At 42.5% G+C, this 17,356-nt stretch overlaps 1 protein-coding gene across 1 annotated transcript in view; it reads right to left on the bottom strand.

The window, feature by feature from the left end:
- gdpd4a (glycerophosphodiester phosphodiesterase domain containing 4a) overlaps positions 1 to 17,356 on the bottom strand; it is a 35,198-nt gene that overhangs the window by 12,454 nt on the left and 5,388 nt on the right. The window contains exons 3-9 of the mRNA XM_061878432.1: positions 9,411 to 9,474; positions 9,229 to 9,334; positions 8,984 to 9,087; positions 8,732 to 8,825; positions 8,575 to 8,634; positions 8,373 to 8,471; positions 8,182 to 8,275 (exon numbers count right to left, since the gene is read on the bottom strand). Of these exons, the coding sequence (XP_061734416.1) occupies positions 8,182 to 8,275; positions 8,373 to 8,471; positions 8,575 to 8,634; positions 8,732 to 8,825; positions 8,984 to 9,087; positions 9,229 to 9,334; positions 9,411 to 9,474 (621 nt within the window). The remainder of the gene's footprint in view (positions 1 to 8,181; positions 8,276 to 8,372; positions 8,472 to 8,574; positions 8,635 to 8,731; positions 8,826 to 8,983; positions 9,088 to 9,228; positions 9,335 to 9,410; positions 9,475 to 17,356) is intronic.

The raw sequence follows: 17,356 nt of genomic DNA, 5'->3' as shown, positions 1-17,356 counted from the left end.
AGTCACTCAGCGAAAATGTTAATTGGCTTATCTACGAGACGAGTGTAAGCACTACCCCACCAAGCAGGTGTGCAGTACTCGGCGGCATAGTGGACCAAAGCAAGGGTGGAAGTGCGAAGTGTCATACCGCCAGCCCCACGGCTTGGCCCAGCCAGTCGCCTCAGAAGCCCAACGCATGTTAGCGTTTTGTGCAGTGACTCCAGGTGTCGGCGAAATGTGAGTGCCCTGTCCAACTTAATGCTGAGGTATGTTGGTTCGGCAGAAAAAGCTGTGACAGGTTGCAAAAAAGCTAAGTATCGTTCTATCTGTGTGATTTTAACTGTTTTGCAGCTTTATTTACAACTTATCGAACATATTTAATAGTTCCATTTAACTTGCAAATCACCCGATCTCTGTCTCACCACTCCGCCCTCAGCTAGCTAGCTGCTAAGCTAACGAGGCTAGCGGAGAAAGGCAGCGCCGGTCTGAAGGAAGCTTCTCCCCCGCCACCGTGACCATCACTTCCCGAAGACAGCTGGCACCCCACTCGGCGACGGAAAGTTTCTGTGAGTATGGCTTCCTGCGCTTCGTGCACTTTACTCATGGATAGGTTGGCTTTGCTAGAGAGCCGTGTCCGCCAGTTAGAGCAGTGTAATTTCGTAACCTTAGATGTTGCGGACACATCTGCTAGCGTTAGCTGTAGCGAGCTAACTAGCCCAGCTTGTAGCAGCCCTAATCGGCCTACAAGCTACGGTGTACCGGTTGAGACGCATAATAGATTTAGCCCTTTAGCTAGTCCTACACCCCAGTCTACCGGGCACCACACTTTAGTCATAGGGGACTCCATCACCCGAAACATAAAGCTTAGCAAACCAGCCACAATTAAGTGTATTCCCGGGGGCAGAGCACCTGACATTGAAGCTAATCTTAGGGAGCTAACTCGCAACAGGTCTAGTAAACACGTACGGCAGGCTAACCGCACCACTAGTTATGCGAATATAGTAATACACGTTGGCTCCAATGACGTTAGGATGAGACAATCAGAGATTACAAAGAGAAACATAGCCAGGGCTTGTAATCTCGCCAGAAAGATGTCCAGGCATCGAGTAATTGTCTCTGGCCCCCTGCCTGGGAGAGGCAATGATGAGAGATATAGCAGATTAGTCTCTCTTAACAAGTGGCTGGATAGCTTCTGCAGACAACAGGGATTTACGTTTATTGATAATTGGCCCTCTTTCTGGGGCAAACCTGGCTTGCTGAGGAGAGACGGCCTTCACCCTAACCAGGAAGGCGCTATCCTCTTGTCTCGGAACATAGACTTCGCATTGAGCCACATTTGACTAACTGCACTAGAGCAAGCCCGGTCACAGGCAATTACAGAGCCTGCTAGCCTGGGTATGGAGTCAGTTAAGTTAGAACTAGCCAGCGCCAGGCTGGATGATCCCTGTACACATAGCAATTTTCGTAGAATAATACACAACTCACAAAATGTTTTTTCTACTGTGTCTATGACTACGTCAGAGTTAGACATGCGCTCTACTGAGGTGGCAAATTATGATGCGTTCAGTTTATCGCAGCGCCAAGTAGATAATCTGAAAATTCCCGTCATATCAATTCCTAGATATGGTCGTAATTATTTTAAGTACACTGCGCATAATAAACGTAACATTATTAATATTGCTACGACGGATAATTTAATCAACAACTCCTTAAAACAGCCCACTACCTATAATATGGGCTTTCTAAACATCAGATCTTTGTCTCCCAAAACGTTATTAGTCAATGAGGTCATTAGAGACAACAACCTTAACGTCATCGGTCTTAGCGAAACCTGGCTTAAACCAGACGACTTTTTTGCGATAAATGAGGCATCCCCTCCTAACTATACGAATGCGCATATTGCCCGTCACCTCAAAAGGGGAGGGGGTGTCGCACTAATATACAACGAAAACTTTAACTTTAGTCCTAACTTAAATAATAAATATAAATCGTTTGAGGTGCTTTCTATGAAGTCTGCCACACCTCTGCCTCTGTGCCTGGCCGTTATCTACCGCCCCCCAGGGCCCTATTCGGACTTTATTAGTGAATTCTCAGAGTTTGTTGCTGATCTAGTGACGCACGCCGATAATATAATTATAATGGGGGACTTTAATATCCATATGAATACCCCATTGGACCCACCGTGCGTGGCACTCCAGACTATAATTGATAGCTGTGGTCTTACACAGATAATAAATGAACCGACGCATCGCAGCGGCAATACGATAGACCTAGTGCTTGTCAGAGGTATCACCGTCTCCAAAGTTATGATACTCCCGTATACTAAAGTAATGTCCGATCATTACCTTATAAAATTCGAAGTTCAGACTCATGTTCGGCAAGCTAATAAGAATAATAACTGCTATAGCAGCCGCAACATTAATGCTGCCACAACGACGACTCTTGCAGACCTACTGCCCTCGGTAATGGCACCGTTCCCAAAGTATGTGGGCTCTATTGATAACCTCACTAACAACTTTAACAACGCCCTGCGCGAAACCATTGATAGTATAGCACCGCTGAAGTTAAAAAAGGCTCCAAAAAGGCGTACGCCATGGTTTACTGAAGAAACTAGAGCTCAGAAATTATTATGTAGAAAGCTGGAACGCAAATGGCGCACGACTAAACTTGAGGTGCACCATCAAGCATGGAGTGATAGTTTAATAACTTATAAACGCATGCTTACCTTAGCTAAAACTAATTATTACTCAAATCTCATCCGCATTAATAAAAACGATCCAAAATTTTTGTTTAGTACTGTAGCATCGCTAACCCAACAAGGGACTCCTTCCAGTAGCTCCACCCATTCGGCAGATGACTTTATGAAGTTCTTTAATAAGAAAATTGAACTTATTAGAAAGGAGATTAAAGACAATGCGTCCCAGCTACAACGGGGTTATAGTAACACAGATACGATTGTATATACGGCGGATACTGCAAATATCCAAAATAGTTTCTCTCGTTTTGATGAAATAACATTAGAAGGATTGTTACAACGTGTAAATGGAATAAAACAAACAACATGTTTACTTGACCCACTTCCTGGGAAACTTATCAAGGAGCTTTTTGTATTATTAGGTCCATCAGTGCTAAATATTATAAACTTATCACTTTCCTCGGGCACTGTTCCCGTTGCATTCAAAAAAGCGGTTATTCATCCTCTCCTTAAAAGACCTAACCTCGATCCTGACCTCATGGTAAACTACCGACCGGTGTCTCACCTTCCCTTTATTTCGAAAATCCTCGAAAAAATTGTTGCGGAGCAGCTAAATGAGCACTTAGCGTTTAACAATCTATGTGAAACCTTTCAATCCGGTTTCAGGGCAAATCACTCGACTGAGACAGCCCTCGCAAAACTGACTAATGATCTATTGCTAACGATGGACTCTGATGCGTCATCTATGTTGCTGCTCCTCGATCTTAGCGCTGCTTTCGATACCGTCGATCATAATATTTTATTAGAGCGTATCAAAATACGAATTGGTATGTCAGACTCAGCCCTGTCATGGTTTAACTCTTATCTTACTGATAGGATGCAGTGCGTCTCCTATAACAGTGTGACCTCGGACTATGTTAAGGTAACGTGTGGAGTTCCCCAGGGTTCGGTCCTTGGCCCTGTACTCTTCAGCATCTACATGCTGCCGCTAGGTGACGTCATACGCAAATACGGTATTAGCTTTCACTGTTATGCTGATGACACCCAACTTTACATGCCCCTAAAGCTGACCAACACGCCGGACTGTAGTCAGTTGGAAGCGTGTCTTAATGAAATTAAACAATGGATGTCCGCTAACTTTTTGCAACTTAATGCCAAAAAAACGGAAATGCTGATTATCGGTCCTGCTAGACACCGACCTCTATTTAATAATACAACTTTAACATTTGACAACCAAATAATAAAACAAGGTGACTCTGTAAAAAATCTGGGTATTATCTTCGACCCAACTCTCTCCTTTGAGTCACACATTAAAAGCGTTACTAAAACGGCCTTCTTTCATCTCCGTAATATCGCTAAAATTCGCTCCATTTTGTCCACTAAAGACGCCGAGATCATTATCCATGCGTTTGTTACGTCTCGTCTCGATTACTGTAACGTATTATTTTCGGGTCTCCCCATGTCTAGCATTAAAAGATTACAGTTGGTACAAAATGCGGCTGCTAGACTTTTGACAAGAACAAGAAAGTTTGATCATATTACGCCTGTACTGGCTCACCTGCACTGGCTTCCTGTGCACTTAAGATGTGACTTTAAGGTTTTATTACTTACGTATAAAATACTACACGGTCTAGCTCCAGCCTATCTTGCCGATTGTATTGTACCGTATGTCCCGGCAAGAAATCTGCGTTCAAAAGACTCCGGCTTATTAGTGATTCCTAGAGCTCAAAAAAAGTCTGCGGGCTATAGAGTGTTTTCCGTTCGGGCTCCAGTACTCTGGAATGCCCTCCCGGTAACAGTTCGAGATGCTACCTCAGTAGAAGCATTTAAGTCTCATCTTAAAACTCATTTGTATACTCTAGCCTTTAAATAGACCTCCTTTTTAGACCAGTTGATCTGCCGCTTCTTTTCTTTCTCCTATGTCCCCCCCTCCCTTGTGGAGGGGGTCCGGTCCGATGACCATGGATGAAGTACTGACTGTCCAGAGTCGAGACCCAGGATGGACCGCTCGTCGGGACCCAGGATGGACCGCTCGCCTGTATCGGTTGGGGACATCTCTACGCTGCTGATCCGCTTCAGATGGTTTCCTGTGGACGGGACTCTCGCTGCTGTCTTGGAGCCACTATGGATTGAACTTTCACAGTATCATGTTGGACCCGCTCGACATCCATTGCTTTCGGTCCCCTAGAGGGGGGGGGTTGCCCACATCTGAGGTCCTCTCCAAGGTTTCTCATAGTCAGCATTGTCGCTGGCGTCCCACTGAATGTGAATTCTCCCTGCCCACTGGGTGTGAGTTTTCCTTGCCCTTTTGTGGGTTCTTCCGAGGATGTTGTAGTCGTAATGATTTGTGCAGTCCTTTGAGACATTTGTGATTTGGGGCTATATAAATAAACATTGATTGATTGATTGACATGATGCCTCCCTGTTGCACAGGTGGAAGGCTGCTGTCAGTTTTGGTTATACTGATTTTCAACTTCAATTTCTGGTAATAAGTAAATAAAGTAGCCGTGTCCTGGTTAAGAGAACCCTCTAATGCCTGACAATTTCTTGTAGAATTAATATTTGCCAAGTCAAATTTTTCAGCCATTGTTGCTAGCAGATCGTGGAAATAGATGTTGAATAAGAGGTGGGCCAGGACTGATCCCTGTGGGACGCCATTTCTCAGGCGTCGCAACCAGCTTTTTGGGTCATCACCGGTGGTGAGGGTAAAACTGCGGTTTCGAACGAGCTCTTTGATCAAACAAACTATGTGCCTGTCTGGCAGTAGGTGCGAAAGCTTGCCGGTAAGGCCATGGAGCCATACAGTATCATAGGCTGCTGAGAGATCAATAAACACAACACCTGCCTTTTTCTTGGCTGAGAAGCTGTCCTCATTTTCTTGAGTCAGGAGAGTAACTTGGTCAATGGTTGGTCTTCCACATTGAAATATAGTTTGTTCCAGAGGAAGCAGGGTATCAATAATAAATTTGGCACGTGCGCAGGTTAACCTCTTGAAGATCTTGAGGGGGATAAACAAAATTGGAGATGGGTCTAAATTTCTTTGGATGATGTGGTGGCTTAATCAGTTTTGGGATGGCGACCGGTAATGGTCTTGTCCAAATTTTTGCAAGCTTCAGTGTGCGCATGCAGGAAGAAAATAACTTGTTTAGCCAGGACTTTAGGGTAGCTGCGGAACGGATTAAAAGCTCTGGGCAAATTGAGTCAGGGCCCGGACCTTTTTTAGACTTCAGCAGATGGAAGGGCACTGGCAACCTCCTCTGGAGTAAAGTCTACAGAGATTGTCTGGCCAGGGGTCTAGGAATCCTCCAGAGATCAGTCACCTCCTTGTACACAAGTCTGGCTGATTCTGGCATAGACGATGCGATTGTCTGGACCTGCCTACGCAAAGTCAATAGTCTTGACAGCCTCTAACCAATGCTCGTTTTGCTTTTCTTTAAGCCGATCATGCCGTGGTTGATACTTTGCCCTGCGGTGCTTGGACAAAAGCCTGGTTGAGGTACTCGCAGTCCGCATCCCAGTATGGTCTGTAATTTTTTCTACAACAGCGTTGGATTGATTCTTTTGCTGCTGTAAACAAGGTGGAACAAAAGTCCTGGTATGCCTCATCAACACAGCTAGTTTCAAGAGATGGGAGATACTGCGCAAGCTTGTTTGTGATGAGGTCATACAGTTCTTATTGGCCTTGTGAAAGTTCCAATGCTTATACGGCTTGCTTGGTACTAGGACCAACGTTCTTGAGTCCGTAATGAGTGACAATTGATGTTAGGATTTTGGAAACTTTTTCTAAAGCACATCTGCCCAAGTGACAGCAGTTTTGACCAGTGCTCGCAAGAGCCAAGTCCAGATTGGTTACAGGGTTCTAACGACCAGAGAAGAGGGTGGGAGCATCCTTGGGTTTATGTAATAAAAGAAGGGTGCTCTTGGTTGCCCAGTCAACCAAGCATTCTCCATCTGGACTGGTGGAATTGTAATCCCAACCTGTATGATGGCAGTTGAAGTTACCTGCATAAAGATTGATTGATGTTACTTGCGTAGCCGGTGGCTTGTAAACATAAATATTTTTTACACTATCAATGTCCACACAAAACCACTCAATTGCGTATTCACTGGGAGATGATCTGCACGGGTCCAATTTAGCTTTTTGTGGACAAACACAGCAAGGTTATGCGTCCTGCTCAGGACCGATTAAGGCTAGAGTGAAATTTGGTATCACGAGCTGGTCTGCATTTGTGCAAAGAGTTTCCTGAAGGAGAATAACGAGAGCCTTGTGCCTGGTGGCCAATTGGCTGATAACATAGATCTTGGCTGACCCTCAATGCTAAGCTGCAATATGTTGGCCAATGCTGGCCTGCAGACAACAACTTTTGGTTTATCACCTCTCTGCTTCCGTGGCCAAGGATCTATTCTATTACTAACCCAAAAGCACCTACAATGTTTCATCTTTAGCCTTGAGTTATGTGCAGAAAATCCAGTTACCAGGGCTCGCCAACGCGGAGGCAGATGAAGTGAGCTCCAATAATGGCATAGTATTTGATGATATCAAACGAGAAATTGGAGTAGTCCTGTCAATGTAGTTTATTTAAAGCACTATTAAAATGGGCTGGTCTGAGAAGTAAAATACATTTCCCATGATCCCTTGCGCTGCCCGGCAAGCAGAGCAATGAACCTCCTGCAAAATTTAGCATGGCAGGTTTTGGTTTTACAATGAACACAAAAACGATAGAGGAGAAAACATGATGTTGGAGTCTCTCGTTGGTCTGTTGAATGAGCAGACAAGCAGTTATTTCATTTAACATAAATACTCATCTAAGAGCGCGGACATGCGAAACAACGAGAATATGAGTGATATGAGAAGCCACTTGATGAACAATCACCCAAAAAATGTTCTTAATGTGAAACCAAGAAGTCAGTGAGGTCACACATCAACTTGTGAGTTATTTACATCAATATTTAATTATATTAGTTAAAATATTTATTAGTTAGTTATGTAAAATTGTCGGTTAACCTTCTGAGAATCAGCATTCTCCTAACATATGTATAAATGGCCACTGCAGAAGACGATGCTTCTCAGGAAGTTACATTTTGAAAGACACTTAACTGAACATTATTGTTTTGCATTTGGAAATACATTCAACTAAAGTTAATAGAAACACTTTATGTTCTTGCATTATTCTTTGCACTTAAAATACTTGTCGTAATAAATATGATTAGAACATATGACCATTATGTTTGTGTTTATTTACAGTAAACATTCCTGACACTTCATTTTACACGCTATAATATTTTTACCAAGCTTTTATTTTTTTTCACAACATCACCATAACATTGTACCTTGGCCTCAATACCGTGGCCTTAATACCGTGAGAATATCATACAATGAGATTTTGATATCGTTACATCCCTTTTGAATGACAAATCTTTTTCCCCCACATTTCTGAAGAACTACTGTTGACATATGAAAGCCTTGCATGGCTACAGCGTAACAAAGGTTACCATAGATTAGTTACCTCTGTTGTTCATGCGGAAGAAGTGCAAAGCTATCGGCCAGGAGATGATGGCCATCAGTGAAACTGCAGCTACATGTAGGACAGGTGCTGTAACCTTCAAAAGGAGCAGGGAGCACAACCAGACACATGAGAGAAAGGCGAGGGATGGCCTGTCATGTCAGTTTATTATCAATATGTTTATTTTAGCAAACCTGCAGGGAAAGAAGGAGAGTTGTCCATTCTTTGCTCCAGAGGTCAGACAAGATGGCCGTGGCAATTGCAGAGAACACCAACGTCACTATGATACCAGTCTGACACAAAATAGGGCAACAAAGCAAGCGTTAATTAGACTGTCAACAAGTAAACATGTACAGATAATGTATGACTAATGAGTTCTTCATTAAGGGTTTGTACCTTGTGGCTCCAGTGAAGGTATAACCTTTGACCCTCTGACAACAGACACACAGCCAACACCTGTCACAGTGTCAATGGTTATTTTACAATCTTTGAAAAGGCAGAATGGGCAGAAGAGTAAGTTAATGTTTATGTGCAGTGAATGTACAGTGCATACCAGTAATAGTGCAATGTATGTGAAGAGTGCAGCAGCCACAACCAGCAAGACTAAAGACCAGGGGAACCAGAAGCCCAAAGTGCCAAAGTTGAACCTAAGGAAGCCCAAGGTCTACCAATTAAAACCTCTCGCGTTCCTAATTAGTGAATCAATTAAATCAAACGGCATGCATTATATGGTAAAAAGTAGGGATTCTACATAAATATTTAAATCATTCCACATGCTGTGAGTGTTGTGAATATGATGACCCACCAGTCAAAGTCATTGTAGTCATTTTGAGCTTCAATCCAGAAATAAAGAAACACTAGAGACAAAAAAAAGGTGAGGATCAGGAGGCCAAAGCTCCCACACTCCACCTGTAACACATGCACACACAATGTATCACTTATTGCATATTGGTGATGTTTTTTCTCATGTAGAATTAATCAATACTCGAACATTCAAACTTCCAAAGTGACATTACAGAGCCTACAGCTTGCAGATAATTCTGTGTATACCTTGCTGCAGCAGCACTCTCCCGGCTGGGCCCGAGCTCTCTGATATCGTCTCCATTGGCAACCATAAAGGCCAGCCAGACAGGAAACGAAGGGCTGGTGTTCATACCTGCAAACAGTCAGTAAAAACATCAAGTGAGTCACTGCACAACCACAAGGTATCAACCAAGTTTGGCATCATTTACCTTTGCAGCAGCTGCCGCCGCACAACCTTTAATTTCCCCAGCTTCAGTCTGGTCCCAGACAGTCCTCAATCGCAGCCCAGCATCATAGAGACACAACAGATGAAAAAGAGGGCACACAAAGGATAGGATAAAGGCACAGGACACTTGCGCCACACGATTTCCAACTGTAAAGAGAGTAAAAAAAGTTTTAAAAAAAAGATTAATACTGAATGTGTTTTACTCATTGATTACGTGATTGATCAATTTAAGCAGCATCGTGTGGATGTAATCATGTGTGGATGATATCAATAACTCTATACAAAAACAACGAGATAGGCTCCAGCACCCCCCGCAACCCAATCATGGCACCCACCTATTCCCAATTAGCCTGCACACCTGTGGGATGTTCCAAATAAGTGTTTGATGAGAATTTCTCAACTTTATCAGTATTTATTGCCACCTTTCCTAACTTCTTTGTAATGTGTTGCTGGCATCAAATTCTTAAGTTAAGGATTATTTGCAAAAAAAAAATGTTTATCAGTTTGAACATCAAATATGTTGTCTTTGTACCATATTCAACTGAATATAGGTTGAAAATGATTTGCAAATCATTGTATTCCGTTTACATTTACATCTAAAACAACTCCCCAACTCATATGGAAACGGGGTTTGTCGAACGACCGTTAAATTGAAAGCTTGGCCTTCCGGCTCAGCTCCTTCTTCACCACAACGGATCGATACAGCGTCCGCATTACTGAAGACGCCGCACCAATCCGCCTGTCGATCTCACAATCCACTCTTCCCTCACTTGTGAACAAGACTCCGAGGAATTTGAACTCTTCCACTTGGGGCAAGATCTCCTCCCCAACCTGGAGATGGCACTCCACCTTTTCCAGGGCATGAACCATGGACTCGGACTCGGAGGTGCTGATTCTCATCCCAGTCGCTTCACACACGGCTGCAAACCGATCCAATGAGAGCTGAAGATCCTGGCCAGTTGAAGACATCAGGACAACATCATCTGCAAAAAGCAGAGACCTAACACTGCAGCCACCAAACCGGATACCCTCAACGCCCTGACTGCGCCTAGAAATTCTGTCCATAAAAGTTATGAACAGAATCAGTGACAAAAGGCAGCCTTGGCGGAGTCCAACCCTCACTGGAAACGGGTCCGACTTACTGCCGGCAATGCGGACCAACCTCTGACACTGATCACACAGGGAGCGGACCGCCACAATCAGACAGTCCGATACCCCATACTCTCTGAGCACTCCCCAAAGGACTTCCCGAGGGACACGGTCGAAAGCCTTCTCCAAGTCCACAAAGCACATGTAGACTGGTTGGGCAAACTCCCATGCACCCTCAAGGACCCTGCCGAGAGTATAGAGCTGGTCTACCATTCCATGACCAGGACGAAAACCACACTTCCTCCTGGATCCGAGGTTCGACTATTCGGCGTAGCCTCCTCTCCAGTACACTTGAATAGACCTTACCGGGAAGGCTGAGGAGTGTGTTCCCACGATAGTTGGAACACACCCTACGGTTCCCCTTCTTAAAGAGAGGAACCACCACCCCGGTCTGCCAATCCAGGGGTACTGCCCCCGATGCCCACCCGGTGTTGCAGAGTCTTGTCAACCAAGACAGCCCAACAGCATACAGAGCCTTAAGGAACTTAATACTGTCCATCTGTTTAAATTTTCCACATCGCTCCATCTCTCTCTCAGCTAATTGTATTAGGGCATGTCTTTGTCTACTTGTCAATCTCACCATATCACTTCAGCAGCTTGACATGAGTCTACAATAAAACTCAAATAGGTTGTTGGACCAGTCATTAATTTGTTTTTAATCGACCACGATTAGCAACCATAACATTGACACAATTTGGAATAAGCGTCTACTGCTCTGAGATGAATAACACCTTTGTCGTAAGTACATGGTCTACGATATTCAAAGACATTGGATAACACAGTCATCTGTATTCTTCTAATTTATTGGATTGTTATGCCTAATTCATAAAAAACAAAGAATACGGCATAACACAAGGGCATAGTACAAGTACATTCATTTGATTCAAATGCTGTTGTGGTCACACAAGCAGGAGACAGGACACATTACACAATGCTCCTCTTTGTGCGGACCAATCAGCTGTCAAAGTGGACACTCGTCACACTACACAAAGTGTCCAGCCATCGATTAGCTATACATCATTTCATCACATGGCTCACACTCGTGAAACAAGTACAATATAACACACATAATGTCACTCTAAAATTGGTACACTTTCTAATGAGCTGCAGCCAAAAGTCTGTCTTTAAAATAATGTTGACACTGGTTATGCTTTTGATCACTCTCATTATGCAACAGCTTAACAAAAGTCAACATGGAAGAAAAAAAAATAACACATTAAATAAAGTCATTTGACATATTCAGAATATTTTACTAACTAACTTGTTCTCACTGACATGTTTGGTCAGCATATAATACAAACAGACACAGACATAATAATGCACGTCTGGGGTGTCCAAAGTGCAGCCCGGAGGACCATTTTTATCCCACATCTTGTTTTTTATTAGCTCTGGGGTTGCTAGCGGGGAGGAGGCAGGCGACAGTGAGGGTGCGCACAAGCGTGGCTGCCGTGCAACAGGTTGACGGGAATTGACGTAAGTTTCGCGCACTGCGTTGCTTTCTGTCAACTTGTTTTTGCGGTCAATGGCTACTACTTGAGCCCAAAAAATGATCGGAATAAGAATAACAATCAAAGCGGTGCTGCGGATTACCATTTGTGTTAATGTTTTTCAGAATTCACCAATATAAACATTATTCAATGCTTAGCTAAAACATTTTAATATTCACAGTATTTACATCTGAACTTACCTTAGAACCAAATGTAGATGTTACAGACCAGTTTGTCTCTACTTGGTCTTTTCTGTCATCTATTGAATTAACCTAAAAACACACAATGAATTTGGATGACTTCTTTTTGTTTCATAGTGGGACACTCAACGTTTAAGGTGAATTACTGCCACCTACTGTAATGGACTGTAAAACTAAGTTTACTCCCTTGTCCTTCCCTCACATACTTCAATCATCAATCAATCAATGTTTACTTATATAGCCCTAAATCACGAGTGACTCAAAGGGCTGCACAAACCACAACAAAAACCACAACGACATTCTCAGTAGAGCCCACATAAGGGCAAGGAAAACTCACCTCCGTGGGACGTCAGTGACAGTGACAATGATGACTATGAGAAATCTTGGAGAGGGCCGCATTATGTGGGCAACCCTCCCAGGGGATCGAAAGCAATGGATGTCGAGCGGGTCTAACATGATACTGTGAAAGATCAATCAATAGTGGATCCAACACAACCGTGAGAGTCAAGTCCAATGTGGATCCAACACAACCGTGAGAGTCCAGTCCAATGTGGATCCAACACAGTAGCGAGAGTCCCGTCCATAGTGGAGCCAGCAGGAAACCATTCCAAGCAGAGGCGGATCAGCAGCGCAGAGACGTCCCGACATGACACACAGGCGAGCGGTCCATCCTGGGTCCCGACTCTAAACAGCCAGTACTTCATCCATGGCTACCGGACCGGACCCCCTCCACAAGGGAGAGGGGGACAGAGGAGAAAACGAAAAGAAATGGCAGAGCAACTGGTCTAAAAAGGGGGTCTATTTTAAAGGCTAGCATATACAAATGAGTTTTAAGGTGAGACTTAAAATGCTTCTACTGAGGTAGCATCACAAACTGTTACCGGGAGGGCATTCCAGAGTACTGGAGCCCGAACGGAAAACGCTCTATACACCGCAGACTTTTTTTGGGCTCTGGGAATCACTAATAAGCCAGAGTCCTTTGAACGCAGTTTTCTTACTGGGACATATGGTACAATACAATCGGCAAGATAGGCTGGAACTAGACCGTGTAGTATTTTATACGTAAGTAGTAAAACCTTAAAGTCACATCTTAAGTGCACAAGAAGCCAATGCAGGTGAGCCAGTATAAGCATAATATGTTCAAACTTTCTTGTTCTTGTCAAAAGTCTAGCAGCCGCATTTGGTACCAGCTGTAATCGTTTAATGCTAGACATGGGGAGACACGAAAATAATACGTTACAGTAATCGAGACAAGACGTGACAAACGCATGAATAATGATCTCAGCGTCGTTAGTAAACAAAATGGAGCGAATTTTAGCGATATTATGGAGATGAAAGAAGGCCGTTTTAGTAACGCTTTTAATGTGTGACTCAAAGGAGAGTTGGGTCGAAGATAATACCCAGATTCTTTACCGAGTCGCCTTATTTAATTGTTTGGTTGTCAAATGTTAAAGTTGTATTATTAAATAAAGGTCGGTGTCTAGCAGGGCCGCTAATCAGCATTTTAATTTTTTTGACAACCAAAAAAATGAATGTTAATGTTGCGGCGGCTATAGCAGTTATTATTATTATTAGCCTGCTGAACATGAGTTTGAACTTCGAATTTTATAAGGTAATGATACTCCCATATACATAAGTAGATGGGAGTATTATAACTTTGGAAACGGTGATACCACTGACAAGCACTGGGTTCATTTATTATTTGTGTAAGACCACAGCTATCAATTATAGTCTGGAGCGCCACGCACGGTGGGTCCGATGGGGTATTTATATGGATATTAAAGTCCCCATTATAATTATATCAGCAACGGACTCTGATAATTCACTGATAAAGTCCCAATAGGGCCCTAATAACACATGAAAACAAGAGGGAAAAACAAAAGCATGACACAAGAGCACAGAGCTCCTGCCAACAGTAGCCACTACAGCAGCGCCATCTTGGAAAATAAAAAAATAAAAAAAATGACAATGTGTAAGGACAAACAAGCCATCCAAACAATACCCAGTTTGTTGACAAGAACATACTAGCATGGAAACACATTCAATCTATTTATGAAGCAGAGGTAACACAAACCAGTGAAAGATTCGAAAGAGCTGCTGTCAGAGCCGACAAACTGCTGCTGTTAGCCTGCTACCCTAACGAAAAAACCTCATGCTAAAATGAGCGTGGACTCACTGACGTCACACATCACTAGGTAACAGGAAAACACACAGTGCTCTCATATGAAACTTCTCAACTACATTGTGCAAGATATTTGAAGTAGCTGTTTTTTTAAGTAACGCATTAATTACTTTTCCTAGTAATTATTTACATCTATTAAAGAGATATTCCATTAGAAATTCAATTATTTTTGGGGGAAAGTAACGAGTAATTAGAATGAATTATTAACTAGCATTTTTCAAAACACTAGCCTAAAACTGTGCCAGCGACAGTGCTAGCACAGTTTAGGGATGTTCTCCGTGTTTAAGTGAACGTTACAGTAGACCTTATAAAGACATAGTGTTTACATGTTTTAGTGCACATCTGTACGTTGTTTAAGAATGAATAATGAAATTGTGATATTTAAGACATTTCATATTGTTAAGTTAAAAGTTAAAGTACAAATGATTGTCACACACACACTAAATGTGGTGAAATTTGTCCTCTGCATTTGACACTTACTAATAGTTAGTAATTGTTTTCTGTGCTACTATTTTGTTTCATTTGGTAGCACAGGTGCTACTCGTTAAAAAGCTCAGTGTGCAACCCTGTACTGTGTTCTGTATTGCATATAGGTGTCTTCCTGTTGTATGACCAGTGTAATTGACACGCTTCTAAAAGATTTCCTTTAATCAATGATTTTTTTCTCCGCCTTACAGAGAGTTACCTCTCTGTTAGTATCTGCTTTGACAGCTGATCTGCCAATTAATTGCCCTTTATGCCTCTGTGAGATGGAACTCATAGGAACCTTACGCTGGTATTCATCCTCTCAAGCCTGAACAAAAATTCCTATATTTCAATTAACTACATCTTGAATAGTGCTCAACATCAGCAAGAGTACACATATTACCAACGAGAATCTGTATGCTGGAATACCCAGGGTGAGCGACAAAATAGCAGCTAGGAGAATGAGACTAGAAGGACACTGCCAAACACACCAGGAGCCGCCAGCCAGCAAAATTGTACTGTGGGAGGCAACACATGGGCACCGGTCATGAGGACGTCCCACTGTAACATATGTGGACGTACTTGAAAATGATGCAGGAGCACAAAGCACCAACGAGCTGGCCAGATGTATGGACAACCGGGATGACTGGAGACAACGATGGAAGGCTCGTCTGAGGACGACCCAGAGAGAATAGATATTAAAGGCCTACTGAAATGAGATTTTCTTATTTAAACGGTAATAGCAGGTCCATTATATTTATCATACTTGATCATTTCACGACATTGTTATATTTTTGCTGAAAGGATTTAGTAGAGAACATCGACGATAAAGTTTGAAACTTTTGGTCGCTAATAGAAAAGAGCTGAGATAGGCGCCAGCGCCCCCCGCGACCCCAAAAGGGAATAAGCGGTAGAAAATGGATGAATGGATGCCTTTACCGGAAGTATGTGCGCGTGACGTCACGAGTTGCAGGGCTCCACACATATTCACATTGTTTTTAATGGGAGCCACCATCAGTAAGAGCAATTCGGACCGAGAAAGCGACAATTTCCCCATTAAATTGAGCGAGGATGAAAGATTTGTGAATTAGGATATTGATAGTGAAGGACTAGAAGAAAAGAAAAAAAAAAGCGACGGCTCCGGGTGGCGGCAGTGTGAGCGTTTCAGATGTAATTAGACACATTTACTAGGATAATTCTGGAAGATCCCTTATCTGCTGATTGTTTTCATAGTGTTTTAGTGAAATTTTAAAGATTGTAAAGACATGCCTCAGGGTCCGATGGCTGCGGTGAACACGCTGTGTCTCAGAGAGAAGCCGAGAATCCAAGCTCACAGCTGCCTTTTTTGACAGCTGCTGCAGGACGACGAATAATCCACTGATGTCTCACAATTTCCCCGTCCAAAAACATGCTGGTTGACGTAGAGAAAACATGTTCGCTTGACCGCTCTGCTTCACAACAAACAAAACTAACACCGGCTGTGTCTCGGTGCTAAAGACAGCTGCAATCCACCACTTTCCACCAACAGCATTGTTCTTTATAGTCTCCATTATTAAATGAACAAATTGCAAAAAATTCAGCAACACAGATGTCCAAAATACTGTGTAATTATGCGATTAAAGCAGTCGACTTTTAGCCGCGCTAAAATTTCTTTACAGTCCGTGACGTCACGCGTACGCGTCATCATTCCGCGACGTTTTCAACAAGAAACTCGCGGGAAATTTAAAATTGCAATTTAGTAAACTAAAAAGACCGTATTGGCATGTGTTGCAATGTTAATATTTCTTCTTTGATGTATAAACTATCAGACTGCATGGTCGGTAGTAGTGGGTTTCAGTAGGCCTTTAATGCTGACCTTGAGTCAGAGTAGACCATCACCTTTTTCAGCTGTGACTCTCCTACCCACTGTTATGGTGCTGTGATAGCCAATAACTTGACTGTAAACACTGCCAAATAGTTTGTTGTTCTTCCTTTAACTGCAATCTGGAGCCTTGGTTTTCCTCCTTCTTTAATAACACAACACTAAACATTAAAGGGGCCATAACTGCCACCTACTGTATTGGAGTGTGAGACAGAATTCCCTTCATTTGTAGCAACCACTTCTTATGTAAGGTTGCATTACAGTAGCATCATAAAAGCATCAAGGCTTTGAAAGAGGTGTATTAAAATAAATAATTATTGTAAAATAATTATTTTAAAGGGGCACTATTATGCAAATCTTTTTTTTTTTACCTATTCAGGGCTGTATGCTTTGTTTTTTAACTAGTAGCACCAGTGCTACTAAATAGAAAAAAAATAGCACAAAAAAATTTGGAGCAATATGAAATGTCTTGAATATCCCAATTTCATTATTAACACTCAAACAACGTACATGTGCACGTATATATATATATATATATATATATATATATATATATATACATATATATACATATATATATACATT

This window comes from Nerophis ophidion, linkage group LG18 (assembly GCF_033978795.1).
Source record: "Nerophis ophidion isolate RoL-2023_Sa linkage group LG18, RoL_Noph_v1.0, whole genome shotgun sequence".
Classification (NCBI taxonomy): domain Eukaryota; kingdom Metazoa; phylum Chordata; class Actinopteri; order Syngnathiformes; family Syngnathidae; genus Nerophis; species Nerophis ophidion.
This window is presented reverse-complemented; position numbering and strand designations above follow the sequence as displayed.